The sequence below is a fragment of the Canis aureus genome, chromosome 19 (genome assembly GCF_053574225.1).
Source record: "Canis aureus isolate CA01 chromosome 19, VMU_Caureus_v.1.0, whole genome shotgun sequence".
Classification (NCBI taxonomy): domain Eukaryota; kingdom Metazoa; phylum Chordata; class Mammalia; order Carnivora; family Canidae; genus Canis; species Canis aureus.
Genome location: NC_135629.1, coordinates 38873913 through 38891752, shown reverse-complemented (window position 1 = coordinate 38891752; position 17840 = coordinate 38873913). Strand labels below are relative to the sequence as shown.

At 57.8% G+C, this 17840-nt stretch overlaps 3 protein-coding genes across 9 annotated transcripts; 2 read left to right on the top strand and 1 right to left on the bottom strand.

Moving 5' to 3' along the window:
* Nucleotides 1-837: 837 nt before the first annotated feature.
* On the bottom strand, nt 838-4584 carry ABHD14B (abhydrolase domain containing 14B). Its single transcript, XM_077858696.1, has 4 exons — nt 4430-4584; nt 3260-3495; nt 2262-2503; nt 838-1880 (listed from the first exon to the last, which is right to left on the bottom strand). Exons 2-4 carry the CDS (start codon nt 3468-3470, stop codon nt 1701-1703), a joined length of 633 nt encoding a protein of 210 aa, XP_077714822.1. The 5' UTR covers nt 3471-3495; nt 4430-4584; the 3' UTR covers nt 838-1700.
* ACY1 (aminoacylase 1) lies at nt 3782-16467 on the top strand. Of its 4 annotated transcripts, none has more exons than XM_077858690.1 (15): nt 4159-4291; nt 12332-12443; nt 13076-13140; nt 13212-13316; nt 13663-13757; nt 14033-14109; nt 14203-14292; nt 14392-14448; nt 14799-14872; nt 14958-15007; nt 15098-15242; nt 15344-15412; nt 15833-15912; nt 16048-16108; nt 16191-16467. In XM_077858690.1, the coding sequence occupies exons 2-15, from the start codon at nt 12350-12352 to the stop codon at nt 16353-16355; spliced, it is 1227 nt and encodes a 408-aa protein (XP_077714816.1). In that variant the 5' UTR covers nt 4159-4291; nt 12332-12349; the 3' UTR covers nt 16356-16467. The 4 variants fall into 4 exon arrangements, with proteins under 4 accessions (XP_077714817.1, XP_077714814.1, XP_077714816.1 ...); XM_077858689.1 differs by lacking the exon at nt 4159-4291 and adding an exon at nt 11712-11954; XM_077858688.1 differs by lacking the exon at nt 12332-12443 and having other exon boundaries at nt 3918-4291.
* On the top strand, nt 4728-10184 carry ABHD14A (abhydrolase domain containing 14A). Of its 4 annotated transcripts, none has more exons than XM_077858693.1 (6): nt 4728-5553; nt 7014-7072; nt 7785-7996; nt 8175-8290; nt 9388-9491; nt 9832-10184. In XM_077858693.1, exons 1-6 carry the CDS (start codon nt 5232-5234, stop codon nt 10012-10014), a joined length of 996 nt encoding a protein of 331 aa, XP_077714819.1. In that variant the 5' UTR covers nt 4728-5231; the 3' UTR covers nt 10015-10184. The 4 variants fall into 4 exon arrangements, with proteins under 4 accessions (XP_077714819.1, XP_077714821.1, XP_077714818.1 ...); XM_077858692.1 differs by having other exon boundaries at nt 5217-5553; nt 9388-9623; XM_077858694.1 differs by lacking the exon at nt 7014-7072 and having other exon boundaries at nt 5390-5553; nt 9388-9623.
* Nucleotides 16468-17840: the final 1373 nt, after the last annotated feature.

The window sequence follows — 17840 nt, the reverse complement described above, 5'->3', positions numbered from 1 at the left end:
TGCGCCCCGAGCGGCGGCCGCTTCCGGGAGGGCTGGGGCGACCCTCCCCGGCAGCGCGTCCCGGCGCCGGGAGCTGGGGGGCGGGGGCTCCCGCCGCGAGCGCCCGCGCGGCCGCGCCCCCCGCCCCCGCCCCCGCCCCCGCCCCGGCCCCGCAGGGCCGCCCGCCGGGCGCTCCGCCGACCCCCCGCTCCCCCATCCCGGCCCCGGGCCCGCCGCCAGGCCCCGCGCTCCGGGCTCCGGCTCCCGGCTCCCGGCTCCCGGCTCTCCTCGCTTCTGCGCCGCCCGGCCCCGCGCGGGGCTCTCGCCCACCAAGCCCCGCGCCCCTCGGCCACCCAACCGCTTCCTCAAGGCCCGGCCCTTGTCCGTCCCGGACAGGTGACCGGACCGGCTGGAGGAGGGGCCTGAGAGCGGTGTGACCCCGTGCACCCCGCCCCGCCATTCCCCCAAAGCTACCCCCAGGATGCCTTGTGGGGGCTGGGGTCGCAAGGGCCGCGGCGCGGTCGTGCACTCTGCTAGGGAATGGGAGAAGTTGGACGGTCCCCAAGCCCTCTTCTTCCCCCACCGCACCTCCTGGGGGGCAGACCTATCTCCCCCTCTTCTCCATAATCGGCTCAGCCTGGTCCCACTGACCTCCACCTCCCCCCACAGCTGAGTCTCTTGGCACCTGGGTGTGTGTGGGTGGGGAGGGGAATCCAATCTCCCTTCCCCTCCATCTGGCCGGGTGGACAAAGGGCAGGGGGACCATCTGGTCCCGCCAGAGTGGGGGAGGGGCCCACAGTGGCGGTCCCCAGGGGCGGGGGAGGGGCGGCGCTCCGGAGACAGCAAGAGCCTGCGGGGTCTAATTGCATCACTTTATTTCACCGACCTCCACTCTCCGCTCTCCGTTTCCCCAGCCCCCAAACCTCAGAGCAGGAAACAAGCTTGGCTGAGCAGATCCAGGCCTAATAACCCAGGGAGCACCCGGAAAGAGGGGGAAAAGCAAGGAGATCAGAGGTTCCAAGGGATGGCCCTCACCTTCTGGGAGGCAATTCTAGTCTGGGGCCAGCTGCAACCTGTGAATGGAGTTTAGGGCTGGCTCCCATAGGGTCCCCACCTTCCTGGACGGTAGGGTTCTGCATGGTTGGGAGGGTGCATGTGCCCATGCAAATGAACCACAAGAATGCATGTGTGTGAGTGCACGCACTGCAAACCTGCTGGTGACTGTGCATGTCTGTCAAGTTGCCTGTCCGTAGGTGGTTGCTCCCAAGTGAAGGGTCATATTTGGGAACATGGATGGCTCTAAATGCATAAGCATGGATGTGGGCATGGAAGTATCTGTGGTCTAAGAGGCAAGAGTAGGAGATGTGAATGCCCTGTAGGGCAACGGAAGGAAGAGGTTAGAGGCAGGATGGGGAGGCTGCACAGGGCAGAGGAAGGGGTGTGAGTGAACAGGAAAGCCTATAGGAGAAGTCCATCTAACAGATTACCCTCCACCAGATTACGTCTCTTGATTCCTGAGGTTTTTCCTCTTGATTTCACCTCCTTAGTCTGTCACTGCAAGAGAAAGAGGAAAAGGCAGACCCTAGAGACAAGAATCCAGATAGACAGAGACCCACCTGTTGTGTGTATATGATGAATAGGAACCCATGGAGGAGGGAGGCAACAGAGAGAGTCCAAGGCAGGCCAGCAGCCACCCCCCACAGCGACAGCAGGGCTGGGTCTCATGCTAGCCCCTGCAGGAAATCCAGCAGCCCCGTGTGCCACTCCTCAGGTTTGTCAAGGTAACAGGGGTGCCCTGCCCCCTCCATGACCAACACCCGGTGGTTGGGCAGCTGCTTCAGGTGTTCAAAGCTGGTCAGACCCATGGGGTCTTGGTCTCCATATACTATAAGAGTTGAGGTCTAGAGAAAGGAAAGGGAAACAGTAAGCAGGGATCGGCCACACCAGCCCAGCCTCCTAGAGGTCAGCTGTAGGCCCACCACCACTTCAGTCTCTTCCTGGGGTCACCCCAAATGAGAGGGAGAGACAAGCTGGTCCAGTGGGGAGTAGGAGAGGCCCCAGCTCCTGGGGGACAGAGGCATGAATTTTTGCTGCCCCAGTACACAGTTTAGCACAGGCCAAGGCACAGTAATCTGCTAAATAAAGATAAAGGGCAGAGTTTGGTAGTTTAGCTCCCCCCAGAAGCTACACCTTGGTTACCCTGCCCCAAGTGACAAGAGGCCCCCCGGATGGACCCTTTCTTGCTCATGGTAGGGGCATCTCAGCCTCCCACACAGGGATACCTTCACACTGGCATAATCCGCAGCATTGATTTTGTCAGTGCAGATGGGGGCCACTGGCACATAGCCCCGGAGCTGGGAGCCAGGGGCCGTGAGGAAGGGCAGGGAGTACATGCCACTCAACGATGGGCTGATCACAACTGGAGAGCCCAGGTCCAGGGCATCCACCACAGCTGCCAGGAAGCTGCTGGGGACCAATTCCCCGATAGGGGCAGGGGCCACTGCTTCCTTGGAGCGCCCCAGACCTGCAGGGATTCAGGTGTGAGAAAGATAAGGGCATTGAGTAGGAAAATGGAAGAGACAGTCCCTTCCTTCAGGAAACCCTCCTAAGTCAATCTCTCTGTGCCAGGTTCCTGCAGCACACAGTGTGCCCAAGTTTATTGCTACGGCAGCCTAGATCTGTCATATCTGTGGCAAGCACGAGGCATTTCCCTTGTCTATGCCCATCTCTCCCAGCAGTAGAGTGTCCTGGAAAGGATCAGGCTCTGAAGTCCAACACAGCTGGGGCCAGGTTTCAGTTTTCCACCCAACTGTCTATGTGACCTTAGGAAAGTCTCCTCACCCCTAAATGTGTCAGGAGACTCAGTCTCACTCCTTAGGGCTTCCAACAGAGCCTATACTTATGGCTCTGTCAAAAGATTTTAATTCCAATTGGCTGAGTACTGATTATTAGGTGCTGGGTATTGGTCACATATTCACGTAATCTCAGTCCATTCTCACTAGAGCCACCCATCCAAAATCTGTATCTCCCATTACAGATGAGGAAACAGGCTCAGAGACCCTGAGACACTGCCCTGGGCAACCTGGTTAGAAGCAGCTGGAGAGTGTCCAGACCACATCCCAATGGAGACCAGAGAAAACTGGAAGGCCCTGGCTGGCTAAGTACACTGCACCCTGTCAAGCTCAGGGCCTAGCCTGGCTAGGTCCTTCCAGTGTCCTGGTGCACAGTTTCCCCAGTGAGGCCCCCACAACCCCTGTCCAGAAGCCTGCCCCGGAAGTACCTGGCAGGTCAATGGCCACAGCCCGGTAGCCAGCCTGAGCCAGCTTGTGCAGCGTGCCCAGTTTCTGCCAGGTCTCGGAGGAGAAGCGGATGCCATGCAACAGCAGAACTGAGAAGCTGGCAGCCTGCCCGCCGCCTGGGCGACCCTCTCGGAAGAAGAGGCTCTGGCCCTGTACCTGGATGGTGCCCTCCTGCTGCTCCACACCCGCCATCCCTGCCGCTGTCCTGGTGAAGCACCTGTGGTTCAAGGCCAGACTGATGAGGAGCCACAGAACACCCTGCTCATGGAGCAAAGAGAGCAACAGAAGGGGCAGGGGTCCCTCTGGGAGCAGCAAGGAGGCCTACAGGGGGCTACCAGAACTCTCCACATGCTGTGGGGTGGGGAAGACAGGGGTGTTATTTATGCCTCTGCCAGTCAACTGTGTGGCATTGAGCTTCAGTTTCCTCTTCTGGAATAAGGGGCAATAAAGCCTACCTCAAGAATTAAAGAGTTGGAAAAAAAAAAAAAAAGAATTGATAAATGAGGGTGCCTACCCTTGGAACTCAATACCAAGAGCTCCCCTTACGATTATTGTCCTCATTGTTATTATCCTTTTCTACAAATGGGGATAATACAATAGCACTCAGCTTAGAGGCGGTCGGTGAGATTAAATTAAACGAGCTCAAGCCCGGAAAACGCTGGACGCCGCTCCCAGCGCACAGTGAGCATAGTAAGTGCTCAATCAACAGCAAGTAGATGTTTTGCTTCCACCTCTTCCTCTTCCAGGCACTGTTCACAGTTTGTAGGTTGGCACCACAGGCCGGAGCCGGTCGCGGTTGGAGTTAAAAACCCATTTTCCGGAGGCGGAAGCCGGAACGCAGAGCTGGGGAAGTCTTTGGAGTTCCGGCCCGCGAGGAATGCGGGGTGTCCGGCGCGCCGCCCGCCGGGCCCAGCGCTCTGACGCCGAGGTCAGGAGCTCGGCCACCGGCCATCCGCGCCGCGGCGGCTCGCTCGGTGCGCTCCGCGGACTTCGGTCCTGGCTCGCTGGGCCCGGTAAGGCGCACGCGGAAACGGTGGGGCAGGCCCGAGAGGGGACCCGGGAGCCGAGATCGGAACGGGAAGCACTGGGGGCAGATGGGGGTGGGCTCTCACTGGACAGGAGAAGAGGGGGTCGGGGCGCAGGGCTGGTACCTGGGGAGCTGCGTAGGCTCGCGCGGACTAGAGGCAGGCGAGTTCTGGCGGCGACTGGGGCCCGGGGCAGGGAGCGGGGCAGCGGCCCGGCGGAGGGCGGGGACCGGGCCGTGCCGCGCGGCGCCCTCTTGCGGCCACAAGCCGTGGCAGGGCCGGTCGGTGCCGCTAGATCTTTCTCGTCCCAGCGGCCTCGTTGTCCCCGAGCCCTTGGGCGCCAGGTGCTCCAAGCACCCGCCTTGCGTTTGGCCGCCAGCAGCGTGCCCCGGAGGCACATGAGGCGGCTGGAGGAGAAGGGTTCTTGGGGTCTCATCCCTGCTGCTCCGTCCTCGTCCTCCCCACCCTGCTCATCCCTGGCCTTGACTGCCCAGGCCCTGAGCCGTGCGCTGGCAGCAGGAAGCCCGACAGCTTTGAGTGCACTCAAGGTCCAGCCAGGTGGCCTCGATCGTTTTCACGGCGTCTCCGAGCCTATTTCCCGGCCTGTAGGACGGGTGTGATGTTGCCTCTTTGGCACGGGGTCCATAACGCAGTCCTATGTGCCCCGCGCTGCCTCCCGGTACCCGCCCTGGCCGCCACCAGGATAGGTGCCATAAAGAGCAGTGAAGGAGGCGCAGGCCACCCTAGCCTGTGACACTACGAGCGCCTGTGTACTTGTCGGGGTTGGGCTGAGACCTGGAGCTGCCAAGTAACAATGACATCTGACATTAAACAGCGAGGCCTCCTCTCCAGACACAGTGCTAAGGCTTGACCGAGGGTCCTTATCCATAACTCCGCTGTATAGACGAGGGACTGACCCACGGTAGTGATGGTCTGCTGGGAAGAAGCCGGTGGCTCTCCCCTGGCCCTGGGGCTGAGAACAATCCGGGAAGTCTGGACAGTGGGCCTGGCCTACTTGCTTTCGGGCGCCGCCTGGAGTCCCCCCTCGGTGGGGTTAGGAGGCGCGGGGCCTGCGACTGCGCACTGCGCAAGCGCGCCTCTCTGGCCGCGCTCTCCACCGCCTGCCTGGTCCGCACAGCAGCCTGCAGAGCCGAGGAGGCGGCGCAATGGTCGCGGCGTTGTTTGGCTGCTGGTTCCGCGTGGGCGGGGCCCGCCCTGGGGTGTCCGGCCCGGTCATCCCGGTCGGCCCGGTGAGTGTCCCCGGGGAGTGAAGACAGCGGGGTGCCCGGGAGCGGACCATCCTGGCTCCGCCCCCTGCCCCCGGGAGCCCTGGGGCAGAGTCCTGCGGGAGTGGCAGGCGCTGGGGCAGGGAGTGTGCCTGTGTCCGTGTGTCGTGTGTGAGCGCTGGCGTTTGTCTGAGTGCGTTCTCGGGGGTCTGAATGTGCGTGTGTGTCCATGTGGTGTCTGTTTCTACGTGCCAACCTTTGGGGGGGGGTGTCGGTCTGTCTGTATGCTTGCGTCTGTGTATGTCTGCTGTGTGCATTTCTGTGTACATGTGATTTTGAGGGTGTGTATCTACCTGTGTATTTCTGAGGCTATGAGCGTCTGTTTGCTTGCACATGTGTGTTTCTTGTATGCATGTGTAGTTTTAGGATGGTGTATATGACTATGATGAATTTGAGGGTGTGCATGATTTTGAAAGCATGTGTGTCTGTCTGTCCATCTGCCTTCCCGATGGCTGACCATGTGCCTGATTTTGAGGGTATGTATTTCAAGGGATCGATTGCTCATGGGCCAAGCAGGGCTGCCTGTATGTGCCATGCCAGGAATAGCTTGTGCAAAAGAAAAGCATTGTGGGAGCAAGACTGGATGTTTGTGTGCATGTGTGTACACCTGTGTGTCATTGTATACATGTATGCTAAGGACCTAAGTTGGGTACAGCTTATACCACATCTGGTATCTGAAGCCATCCATATCTGTAGCATATGCTGGGTTGCCGGCTAGCTGCCCACTACCATGATCTGCCTAGGTTGCTAAGGCAACAGTCAAGGTCCCGCCTCTCCCTTACAGCAGGCTTCCCACAAGGAGAGGTCTGCTCCAATTCTCCCACTAGTGGGAACTTAGGCTCAAGTGGAGTGGGAGTTTGCTGTTCCTGGTCAAAAGGAAGAAAAGAGTGGCCTGTTCCTCCCCTCAGCTCCTGGCTCTCCATCAGCACCAGAGGGGCTGCCACTGCCCCCTCCCCCACGGGACTGGGAGCCTAGGGGCGAGGGCTTGAGAAACATCCCCAAAGCTCCCAGGAAAGGAGGGTGGCACCATATTGGTTTCTAGCTGGGCCAGCACCCATTTGGCACTCAATAAAGATGTGTTTACTGGAAACTGGGAATAAGGCAGGTGTACTCATCCTAGGCCCAAGAAATGATGACAGGACAGCCCTGGGTCAAGTCCACTATATTACTGAAATATGGGAAACTGGAGAGGGCTGATGCAGGATTATTCTTCCTCTCATTTTACTGACAAACTGAAGACACACAGCCAGGAAGTGGCAAAGCAGAGCCTCAAAGCCAGGGCTAGCCGTTCTGTCTGGGTCCTGGGTCCTGATGTCTGTCCTCTGGATAGGCAAAGGACCCAGACTGCAGGAGTCTGTGAAGCAGGTCATGAAACTGGGGTAGGGTTGGGAGGGAGCATTCATCTCTCTAACCTCCATTTCTAGGTGTACCATGCTCCTCCCTGGCTGTAGTCCCCTTATGCCTCAGCATTTCTCCATCCCAGGTATTCTCCATGAGCCCTCCTCCCACTTAATATCAGCTGAAGTAGAGCATTAAATATTTTCATCAGTGGGATGGGGCTTGCTGTCAGTGGGATGGGGCCTTATACGTAGCCTTTCACTTGTGATGACTCTCAGTACTCTATCCTCACCAGCAAGGCTCCAGTTCATCCCTCACCTTTCGGCCCTGTGATCTCTTCCTTGGCAAACTGAGTGTAGCCTGGTCGTTAGCAGCCCAGCCCTGGGTTTGGATCCCAGTTCTGCCACTTGCTACTCTGCATTTTGAGCAAGAGAATTTACATCTCTGAGCCTTTGTTTCCTCATTTGCAAGAGAACTCTAATTATATCTGCTCCCCGGTGTTCTTGCCTGGATTCGTGAGCCCTGGTATGTGAAGGGCCAAGCACAGAATCTGGCTGTCATAAGCACTTGATGAACGGAAGTGGTTTTAGCTGGCACAATGAGGATGGTGGTCATGGAGCATGCTGTGTATCCAGGGACATCTCAGATGCTCCTTCTCAGGCTGTAGGGTATCGGAGCCCTTGCCCCAGCATGTGGAGAAGTTGGATATGAACCTTCAGACCCCTGCCCAGAGCAGGATGAAAGGGCAAGGGCTAAGCTCTTCCTCTGCTGGGGGCTTCTGGGTGGATTTGGGGATGGGGTCCAGGGGACCTGATGGGGCCACAGCCCCAGCATCTTCTTCCTCTCCTCTCCTCCAGACTGTGGTACAGACCTCCATGAGCCGGTTCCAGGTAGCCCTGCTGGGCCTGGGCCTGCTGCTCATGCTGCTCCTGTATGTGGGGCTGCCAGGCCCCCCTGAGCAGACCTCCTGGCTCTGGGGAGGCCCCAATGTCACAATCCTGGCTGGTCTCACCCCTGGCAACTCCCCCATCTTTTACCGCGAGGTGCTCCCGCTCCACCGGGCACGCAGGTGGGTGCTGATCCCAGGGTGTAATGGACAGACTAGGTCCACAGGGAAGTCCCTGCATGGGACCCCAGCTCAATTCAGGGCTCTCAGGGCCTGGGGTGGTGGTGGGACAAGCCTAGAAAGAACGAATGGTGGGCCACTCTGAGACCCTCAGGACACACACTCCCCTGTGTGCCCACAGGGTGGAAGTGGTGCTCCTCCATGGAAAGGCCTTTAACTCCCACACATGGGAGCAGCTGGGCACACTGCAGCTGCTGGCGCAGAGGGGCTACCGGGCCGTGGCCCTTGACCTCCCAGGTGAGAGCCCCCACTCCGGGGTTTAGGGAGGCAATATCTAGCAGGTACAAGGGACAGTTTCCCAGAGGGAGGAATTGGAGGGGTAGAAAAGCCTTAAGGTATGGTGGGGTGGCTGCATTTGGACCCCAATGTCTGGGGCAGGTCACAACACAAGATGGTTATACTAAAAGGTCTGTGTCTTTATTTTCTACCTTGAAAACTAGAATGTGGAGTGTTGCATGCCACAGAGCTAGTAGAAACATGATTCACTTCACAAGTGCTTGCATGGAGAGATCTCCGTGTACTTATTATGACAAACTAAGTAGCTTTTTGGTCTTTTAGCCATGCAATTGATTTATGTTATCATTCTTGTCTTTAAAAATCGAACAAAAGTGAGGCCCTTGGAGGCCCATGCCACATTTCTCTCCTAAGTGTTGCCCAACCCCCTTCAGGCATTTCCATATATAGAAAGACAATACCCAAGATTGTGTGGTGAGGTTAGAAACATGACTAGTGTCCTGTCTGCTTAGCAAATCTATCTGCAGCTTGGTTTTCTCCCCTTAAATTACATCTCATAGAGCAGGCCAGTCACTATGAACCTCCGTGTCTGTACTGGGTGCCATTGGAAGGATGGACAGGTTTTATCTGCCATTTCTCTATAGGTAGATATATAGGCTGATTTAGAGTTTTCAGCATCAGTGGAAATGCTTGAAACTGAAGCAACTTTGGACATGTTTCTTTGAGCATGTAGGCAATAATTTCTGTAGGGTAGCTACCAAGGATAATTGATGGGTCAAATGACACACATTTAAAAATTTTTGACAAATATTACCTTACCCTCCAAAACTGCTATATGGATTTGTGCCTCCCATCAGTCATGTACGAAAGTGCCCATTTCCCCACATCTTTCCCAGCACTGCACATTGTCAATCTTCTTAGTTTTGCCAATATAATGGATGAAAGATGCTTTTCTAGCAGACCTATCACATTACAAAAAATGGCTTCTGGGAAGTTGGGAGTAGCACTGCCGTGTGCCTCTGCTTTTCCCCCATTGCGGTGGGCAGGAAGTCCTAGTTCCTTTCCAACCTCCCTCAGCTACTGCCTCCTGCTGTTCCCAGGTTTTGGGAACTCTGCACCTTCCAAGGAGGCAAACACAGAGGCAGGGCGAGCAGAGCTGCTGGAGCGGGTGCTGCGAGACCTGGAGGTGCACAATGCCGTTCTGGTGAGCCCCTCTCTGAGTGGCCGTTACGCCCTGCCCTTCTTGATCCAAGGCCACCACCAGCTGCGTGGATTTGTGCCCATCGCACCCGCCTCCACCCAGAACTACACCCAGGAACAATTCTGGGCTGTGAAGGTACTGGAAGGAGGGTTTCCAAAGGTCCAGCTTCCTATTCCTGTCTCAAGTCACGGGGCGGGAAAGGACTCATGTCTCACTTGGAGGAGGCATGGCCTCATATGGATAGAAAGAGATGGGGTGTTTGGGAAAGATTTCCTAAGGAGGTGGCTAGAGGGTCAGTCCCCATCAAGCTCCCCAGATCACAGCCCCTTACCTTGCCCTGCAGACCCCAACTCTCATCTTGTATGGGGAGCTGGACCGTATCCTGGCTCGGGAGTCACTGCGGCAGCTCCGGCACCTGCCCAACCACTCTGTGGTGAAGCTTCGTGATGCAGGACATGCCTGCTACCTCCACAAGCCTCAAGACTTCCACCTTGTCCTTCTTGCCTTCCTTGACCACCTGCCTTGAGTTCACCCACTGACTAGGCCCCAGACCTGGCCTGAGCTTGGAGAATCTGGACCAGTGCTCCACAAGGGAGGCAGCCCCTGGGATTGGAGAGTGGAAGCCAGGGGGCAATGGCCAGCCAGGACCTCTCATTTCATCTCACAGACACAATAAAAAAACACATTTTTGTCATGCTTGGTGAGTGACAGGTCCTATTTCCTGGCATTACAGCAGGTAGAGTGGGAGTGAGAGGCAAGCCTGGGGCTGCTTTGGGGCTGGGAGCTGGAAGGAGGCTTCTGCAGCCTGGGAAGGCTAAGAACATGGGCTACTTCCTAGCTGGCTGTCCTCACCACTCTTGACTTCATTTCCTCACCTGTAAAATGGGCATGATGGTAATACCTGGCTCAAAATTTGGTTTTAGGTTTGACTCAGTCTGCTTAAATGGAGCATTTGGCCACACAGGGCTGGAGGGGGTCAGGGCAAGCAAGTGTTACTACTGCTGTGTGACCACTGGGATTGGTGGGAAATTCATGGTCTGGCAATTGAGCGAGTGAATCAGGAACGCAGGACCTATGGCCAAAGGGAGCAGGATGTGCAGGGATGGAAGTGAGGAATGTGGTTTAACAGTGAACATAGCATTGCTGGTGAATTACCAAGCCTGATTGCCCCCTAGGTATGTGTGGGTCAGCAAGCAGATTAGACTTAAACACCAGGAGGGTTGGGATGGATCCCCCACCCTGCCCTCCCAGCCTGCCTCCTCTGGGTACAGAGGTTGAAGTTTTCAACTCTGTCATCCATAAGCAGACTTAGTCCCTGTAGCAGGGGGCAGAACTGGCCCAGAGTACAAAGGGCAACCAGGCACACAAGTGGGCAGCTACAACTGTGAGCAGCCTGTGGGTGGCCAGTGCGACACCTGTGCCTCTTTATCCTTCCTGTCCGGTGGCTGTAGTAGAGCCAGGGAGCCTGGCACAGGGTCAGCCAAGAATATGCCACATGTATGCTTTTGTGCTGTTTCTCCACCTCTCACACAATCATACAGCCTCACGGTTACATCCTGTCACCATGACATTCTCTGTCACACCCAACCAGCATCTCACACTCGTATTGTCACACTCACAGTCATGCACATTGTTGAATTAGCTCACACAGAGGCACATTCGCGCCATCTCACATGCAGTCACACATGTGCCCCTCTGTCCATTTATCCTTCACTAGTGGCACGTTGTCCAGCGTCTGCTCTGTGCCCTGCTAGTGACAGATTCCTGCGGGTACATGGACCAGCCTCCTGGAACTTACAGTCTGAGGGGACAGATATTGACCAATAACCTCTCCAGCCAGGGGGTGAGGCAGTTAGGGAGGATCTCCCTGAGATGCTGAGACAAGGAAAGGGGAAAAGTCAGAGACTAGAGGGAGGGGCTGGGGTTGCAGGGAGGGGCCAGCTCTGGCAGGACTTTGTAGCGCTGTACCCCAGGGGGGAGGGGCGCCTGCGGGGGCACAGGTCTGCCCTGTGTCTAGGTCTGCCCTCCTCCCTTCCTGCTCAGTCTGGAGGCTGCAGAGATAGAGCCCTCCGGGGGCGGGACCACCCGGAGCTCGCGGCCTAGGCCGGCGGGGCGGGGCGGGCGGGGCGGGGCGGGGCGGGGCCCGCGGGGCTCGCAGCGGCCGCGGGGCGGAGCAGGTGGCGGCGGCGGCGGCGGCGGCGGCGGCGGCTGCCCCCGAGAGGGATCGCGTAATCCGAGACGAGGCTGGAGCCAGGGGCGGGCTGAGACGCGGTCGCCGACTCTGCCACAGAGACTTGGGCGGCCCTTACGCTCAGTCTTCGGCCCCGCCCCGCGATCCGGTGCAGCCACGTGGTGGGCAGACCGGGGCGATTCTGAGCCCTCGACCTCGCAGGACCCTGAGCCCTGGCCACAGTCCGGGGCAGGCGCTGAGAGGCGAGCGCGGGCCAGAGACCAGCGAAGAGCGAGGTGGGACCCCAGAGAAGGGCAGGGGGGTCAGGGGTTACGTGGCATAAGATCTGGGCCATTGGGAGAAGTGTTTTGAGGAGGGCAGGGAAAGTCCACGTCTGGATTCAGACCTGGCCTCGGCTACTCTGTGGCCGTCTCTGAACCTCTCAGCCTCAGCTTTCCACCCTGTAAAGTGGGCATTCAGAGGCACGAACTTCCTGGAGCTCTTTGGTGCATTCAATACGGGAATGTGTTGAAAGCGACCGGCACAGCTCCTGAAACAGAAGGGGGGCTCTCACGTGCGGGGAACCGCCCCGGGGAAGGGCTGGGTGCAGATCTAGGGGTCCCCTGGGCCCCAGCGGCTGGGAGGGGTAGGTAGCCACTCGACTTGCCCCTAGCTCACCAAGCGCGGCGCCATGGCCAGCGAGGGTCTCGAGGGCGAGCACCCGTCCGTGACGCTCTTCCGCCGGTACCTGCGGATCCGCACCGTCCAGCCGGAGCCCGACTACGGTGAGAACGCGGTGGTTTCGGGGCCTGCGGTGGGATCCGGGGCGGGGCCTGCTCTACACCGACGCCCACCAATTGTCACCCCGCTGAGCCCCACTCTGCTGCCCCAAGTGGCGCCTCCACGCCTCTAGCGGGCTGTTGTACCAAAAGTTACTCCTGGCGCTAGGGAAGAAACAACTTCACCTCACTGCCGGGGTCTGAGGTGGGGGAGGGAGATGGGACAGCCCCAAGGGAAGAGGCTCCAGAAGCAACGGTGGCAGGACAGAGACCACAGCCCTCGGGGAATCAAGCTTGGTGGCTGGGAATTATGGACATGGGTCCAGACCCTCGCCCTGTACTTACCAGCTGGGAGACACTGGCGGAAGGTCATGCCTCTGCCCATCCCTGAGGAAGAGAGCAATTTCTAACTCTGGACTTCCCACCTGACCTTCCACAAAGGGTCACTGACTGGCCAAAGATAATCTTCGCTGGAGACAGAAATGCGGGTGTCCCCAAGGGATGTGGAATTGCACTGAGGAGGCAGTGGCCTGTGTAAGGGTCGGCTCCTCTCTCTGGATGTGCCCCCCAGCTCTCCCTGGGCTGGTGGGAGGTGTGGGTAGAGGCAGAAGTAGGCCCAAGACTCTATGTGTCCCCAGGGGCTGCTGTGGCCTTCCTTGAGGAGAGAGCCCATCAGCTGGGCCTGGGCTGTCAGAAAGTAGAGGTGAGCCTGGGGCCCTGCATGGGGTTGGGAGGTGCCCCTGGGGCACCTCCTTACCTTCTGGTCCTCTCCAGGTGGCACCTGGCTATGTGGTGACCATTCTGACGTGGCCAGGCACCAACCCCAGACTCTCCTCCCTCATACTAAACTCTCACACGGATGTGGTGCCTGTCTTCAAGGTGTGTGGGGGCGCGGGGAGCGGTGCAGGCCTTGGGGTACACAAAGATGATGCAGACCCCCCACTGGTCCCCAGGGAGCCTAAGGAGCTGGTCCCAAAACTGACTCCCAACCTCATAGGACATCATTTTGTCCAGTGGGCCATTCTGTGCCCAGGGTAGGGGAGGAGGTGGGAGTAGAGATGAAGAATGGCAATCAACTGCCCTCTGCAGCCCTCTTCTGTCCCTTTCACCAATCCCACTCGTCACCTCAGCCGTAGGGTTGGCTTCTAGGGCAGGACCACAGTTGAACAGAGTAGATTAATGACTAAATGTGGGACTCGGGTCCCTCCTCTCATCTCTGCCCCAGGAACACTGGAGCCATGACCCCTTTGAGGCCTTCAAGGATGCTGAAGGCTACATCTATGCCAGGGGTGCCCAGGACATGAAGTGTGTCAGCATCCAGTGAGTGTTCTCCCATTTCCTGTCCCCCACAGTGTCCCTACTGGCCTATCAAAATGACTCGGGGCCTAGGGTGTGATTGAGAACCTTGAGGCCGAGGAATTTACCCCTTCTCTTGGACAGGAATTGTCACCCTTACATGGATAGGGAGACTGAAGGACAGGGCCTTCCCATGGTCCCCTGCCAACTGCGGGCTCCAGCCTACCTGCAGGCATCCGGTGGCAGGACAGAGACCACAGTTTAAGGCGCCTGGCTTAAACCCTGGCATTGCCCCTCAGGTACCTGGAGGCTGTGAGGAGGCTGAAGGCTGAGGGTCGCCATTTCCCCAGAACCATCCATATGACCTTTGTGCCAGGTAGGAGTGGCTTGGGGAGGGACGCTTTTAGGGAACAGGAGGATGTGTTGGCAGAGGCAGCTCCTTCATCCCAGGTCCCTGCTGCTTTCGCAGATGAGGAGGTTGGGGGTCACAAAGGCATGGAGCTGTTCGTGCAGCGACCTGAGTTCCGGGCCCTGAAGGCCGGCTTCGCCCTGGATGAAGGTGAGCAGGGTGGCAGGCCCCTGAGCAGCCGGTAGGGGGGATGTGGAGGCTGCCGGTGGCTGGACCAGTCCACCCCCTGAATCCCCTTTCCCTCCCCAGGCCTGGCCAACCCCACCGACGCCTTCACTGTCTTTTACAGTGAGCGAAGCCCCTGGTGTGAGTATGGGCTTGGAAGGAGGGCATCTCTGTGAGGTGGGGCACTAGGCCAGAAGGGGCAGGGGCCTGCCTAGAGTCCTGCAGCAAGTTGGAGCCTGAGGAGGCCTGGAACCCAGAGTCTCTCCCTCCCAGCCCCTTCCTACTTGGGCTTCCTCCTGAGTTTCTGAGGGTAGCCCCCAGGGTGGTGGCGGGGGGTGTGGGTGGCAGGGGAGTCAGCTCTACACTGTTCTGAAGCGAACAGTCCTGCCAGAGGAGCTTGGAATGAGGGGAAGACCCAGGCCCACTCCAAGGCTGATCGCTTCTCCAGCCTCTCCCTTGCTGAAGACACCCTCTTCTCCCTCATCTCCCAGGGGTGCGGATCACGAGCACAGGGAACCCAGGCCACGGCTCACGCTTCATCGAGGACACGGCGGCAGAGAAGCTGGTGCGTGGCACACAGGGAGGGAGTTTGGGAATTCCCAAGGCTCTGTCCTGGGGCCACTCTCACATCTGACCTCACACTCTCCTAGCACAAGGTTGTGAGCTCAATCCTGACTTTCCGGGAGAAGGAGAGGCAGAGGTGAGGCAGCCTGGGGAAGAGGCTGGGGGTCTGGGCGGCTGTGCCAGAGAGAATGGGGGCTCTCTATCGTTTTCCTGCCCCCCACTGCAGGCTGCAGTCAAACCCCCACCTGAAGGCAGGGGCTGTGACCTCGGTGAATCTGACCAAGCTAGAGGGCGGCGTGGCCTATAATGTGGTACCTGCTACTATGAGCGCCAGCTTCGACTTCCGTGTGGCACCAGATGTGGAGCTGAAGGTGCCAACTCTACCTGGGTTTGGAGGAGGGAGCCGGGTCCTCAATCCTCTGCTGGAGGCTCAGGGAGAGCCTGAGAGGTCAGCTTATCTCCCTTCTCATAGGCTTTCGAGGAGCAGCTGCAGGGCTGGTGCCAGGCAGCTGGTGATGGGGTCACCTTCGACTTTGCTCAGGTATCAGCTGGGACTCTGGGTCAAGAGCTCTGGAGGCAGGGGAAACGGGGCTTGTTGAGTGGGTGTCACAGTGGGGATGCAGGCCTGGTGTGCCTGTATACGTCTGGGCATTTCTTTAGGCAGGAGAGACATTTTATTCACCAACAAGCCTTAGTTGTAGAGGCCACTGTTGAGTGCTAGGGATACCGTAGGAGTGAAAGTAGACCCAGTTCATGGTCTCATAGTCTTTATAGCATGAAGAGAGGCATGGACCTGAATTAAACATTTATATAATACTACTTTTATTTATTTTTTTAAAGATTATTTATTTATTTATTCATGGGAGACACAAAGAGAGAGAGAGAGGCAGAGAGAGAAGCAGTGAAGAATAGGGCAAGATGTCCGGGCCCTGTCTTGATCCTGCAATCCTTCTCCTTCCAGAAGTGGACAGAGTCCCGAGTGACATCTACTGATGACTCAGACCCCTGGTGGGCAGCATTTAGCGGGGCCTGCAAGGACATGTGAGCACACTGGCCAGCCTTTCTCTTCCCCTTTCCTCTCTCCTCCTACCTCCCTTCCACCTGCCTCTGCCCCTCCAGTCCTTCCCTTGCTCTCTCCCGTCAGCCTCCTCATTCACCAGGCTCTTCCCTCTGTAGGAACCTCACCCTGGAGCCAGAGATTTTCCCTGCTGCCACCGATAGCCGCTATCTCCGTGCGGTGAGCCACTTGCAGTGGGTGGGCAGTGGGGTGGTTCTGGATGCTGGCCTTCCTCCTAATGGCTTCTCCTTGCCCCCTGCAGGTAGGGGTCCCAGCTCTGGGCTTCTCGCCCATGAACCTCACACCTGTGCTGCTGCACGACCACGATGAGCGGTTGCATGAGGCCGTGTTCCTCCGTGGGGTTGATATATACACACGGCTGCTGCCCGCTCTGGCTAGCGTGCCTGCCCTGCCCAGTGATGGCTGAGTGCCGGGCTTCCCAACTTCTAGACTGGGATCATCCTCCTGATCAGGGTCAAGGACCCTTCCCTCCCCCCACCCCAACAATAAAGTCTGTGTGGACAGGGGCCAATTCCGAAGTGCTATGAGCAAGGACGTTCATGGAGCAGGGATTCTCGTTTCTCTGGGGACATGCTATTACCATCCCCATTTCACAGATGAGAAAACTGAGCCTGGCTCTAGATACCTCCCTACCACCCCCATGCTTCTCTGTGCCCCTTGACACAGCACACTCGTCAGTACTACCCAGCCATGTCTGTGTCTAGCATCAAGGGGCCATATTTCCTGTCCAGTGGTCACTACACCTCTATCTGACTTATAAGCTCGAGGACACCATTCTCACTGAGGAGGAAACCAAGGCAAAGATCTCAGGGAAACACTTCTGGCTTTCTGGGAACACACTCAGGATCCTGAGACAGGACTAGAGCTGGAAGCCAGCTGGGCCCTGCCAGATGTGGGGCAGGTGGTGAGATAGCTGGCAAGCCATGACTGCTAGCATTTGTCAGATCCTCAGGATGACAGGAAGGGGGTGCAGCCCCTGCTCTGGTGTTGGGAGCAGGAGTCACAGAGGGGCAGGAGCTTTGGTAGACCACATCAGTTCATCATAGAACTCCTGCATTCCGGGCAGGGGAACCCATGTGCTGAGTGGCCCGTGAGTGAGGCTTCGGTCTGTCAGCACAGATAGGTGGGGGTCCAGGCAGTAGTACCTGGAATCACTGTGGCCCTGATGGCTGAACCTGCTCCTCTAGCTCGTCTGATCTAGTCCTGTAGGTCTCCCTGCTCGTCTCCCTGCCCTGACCTCCATGAGCATGGGGAGAGGTGGGGAGGGCTGGCTTTTGAAGTTCTAGTTGTGGCCAGAGGGAGGTCCACAGCCTGGTTCCATGGCCTACAGGCTTAGTCCCGATAGTAATAACCCCTGCTCATGCAGTTCTGACGGGGAGCCAGGACTTTGGCCAGCTTCATCTGCTTTGAACCCTCCCAGCAGCCCCTGGATGCAGGGTCGCTGGGCCCCTTCAGAAGCTCTGCTAGAAGAGCTTGCCTGAGACTACATAGCGAGTAGGTAATGGGAGTTAATATCTGAAACTCCAGAACTAGGGATTCCTTTTCTACACAAGGGAGGCTCCATGTGGAAACTGGCAGCTGATAGCAAGCTGGCTGTGACCATAAGTAAGCCTAGTTGAAGCCCCCAATGTGGGGCTTGGCCTCCCCCTTGACTACAGCAGGTTGACAGGGGAAAGGAGTCTTCATGCCTTCCTGAGGACTAGAGCACAGGCCTTACTGGAAGCCCCCCTGACCTGGTAACCTCAGGCTGAGCTAAGTTACCTTTGAGACATAAAACTTGCTCCTGGTCCCTTTTGAGACCCCCACCTACCTGACACCCCCTGGTGATGGGCAGTTGGCCACCCAGAGCATGCCAGGACGCCAGTCCTGAGCTAGCAGCACAGCCCTGGTT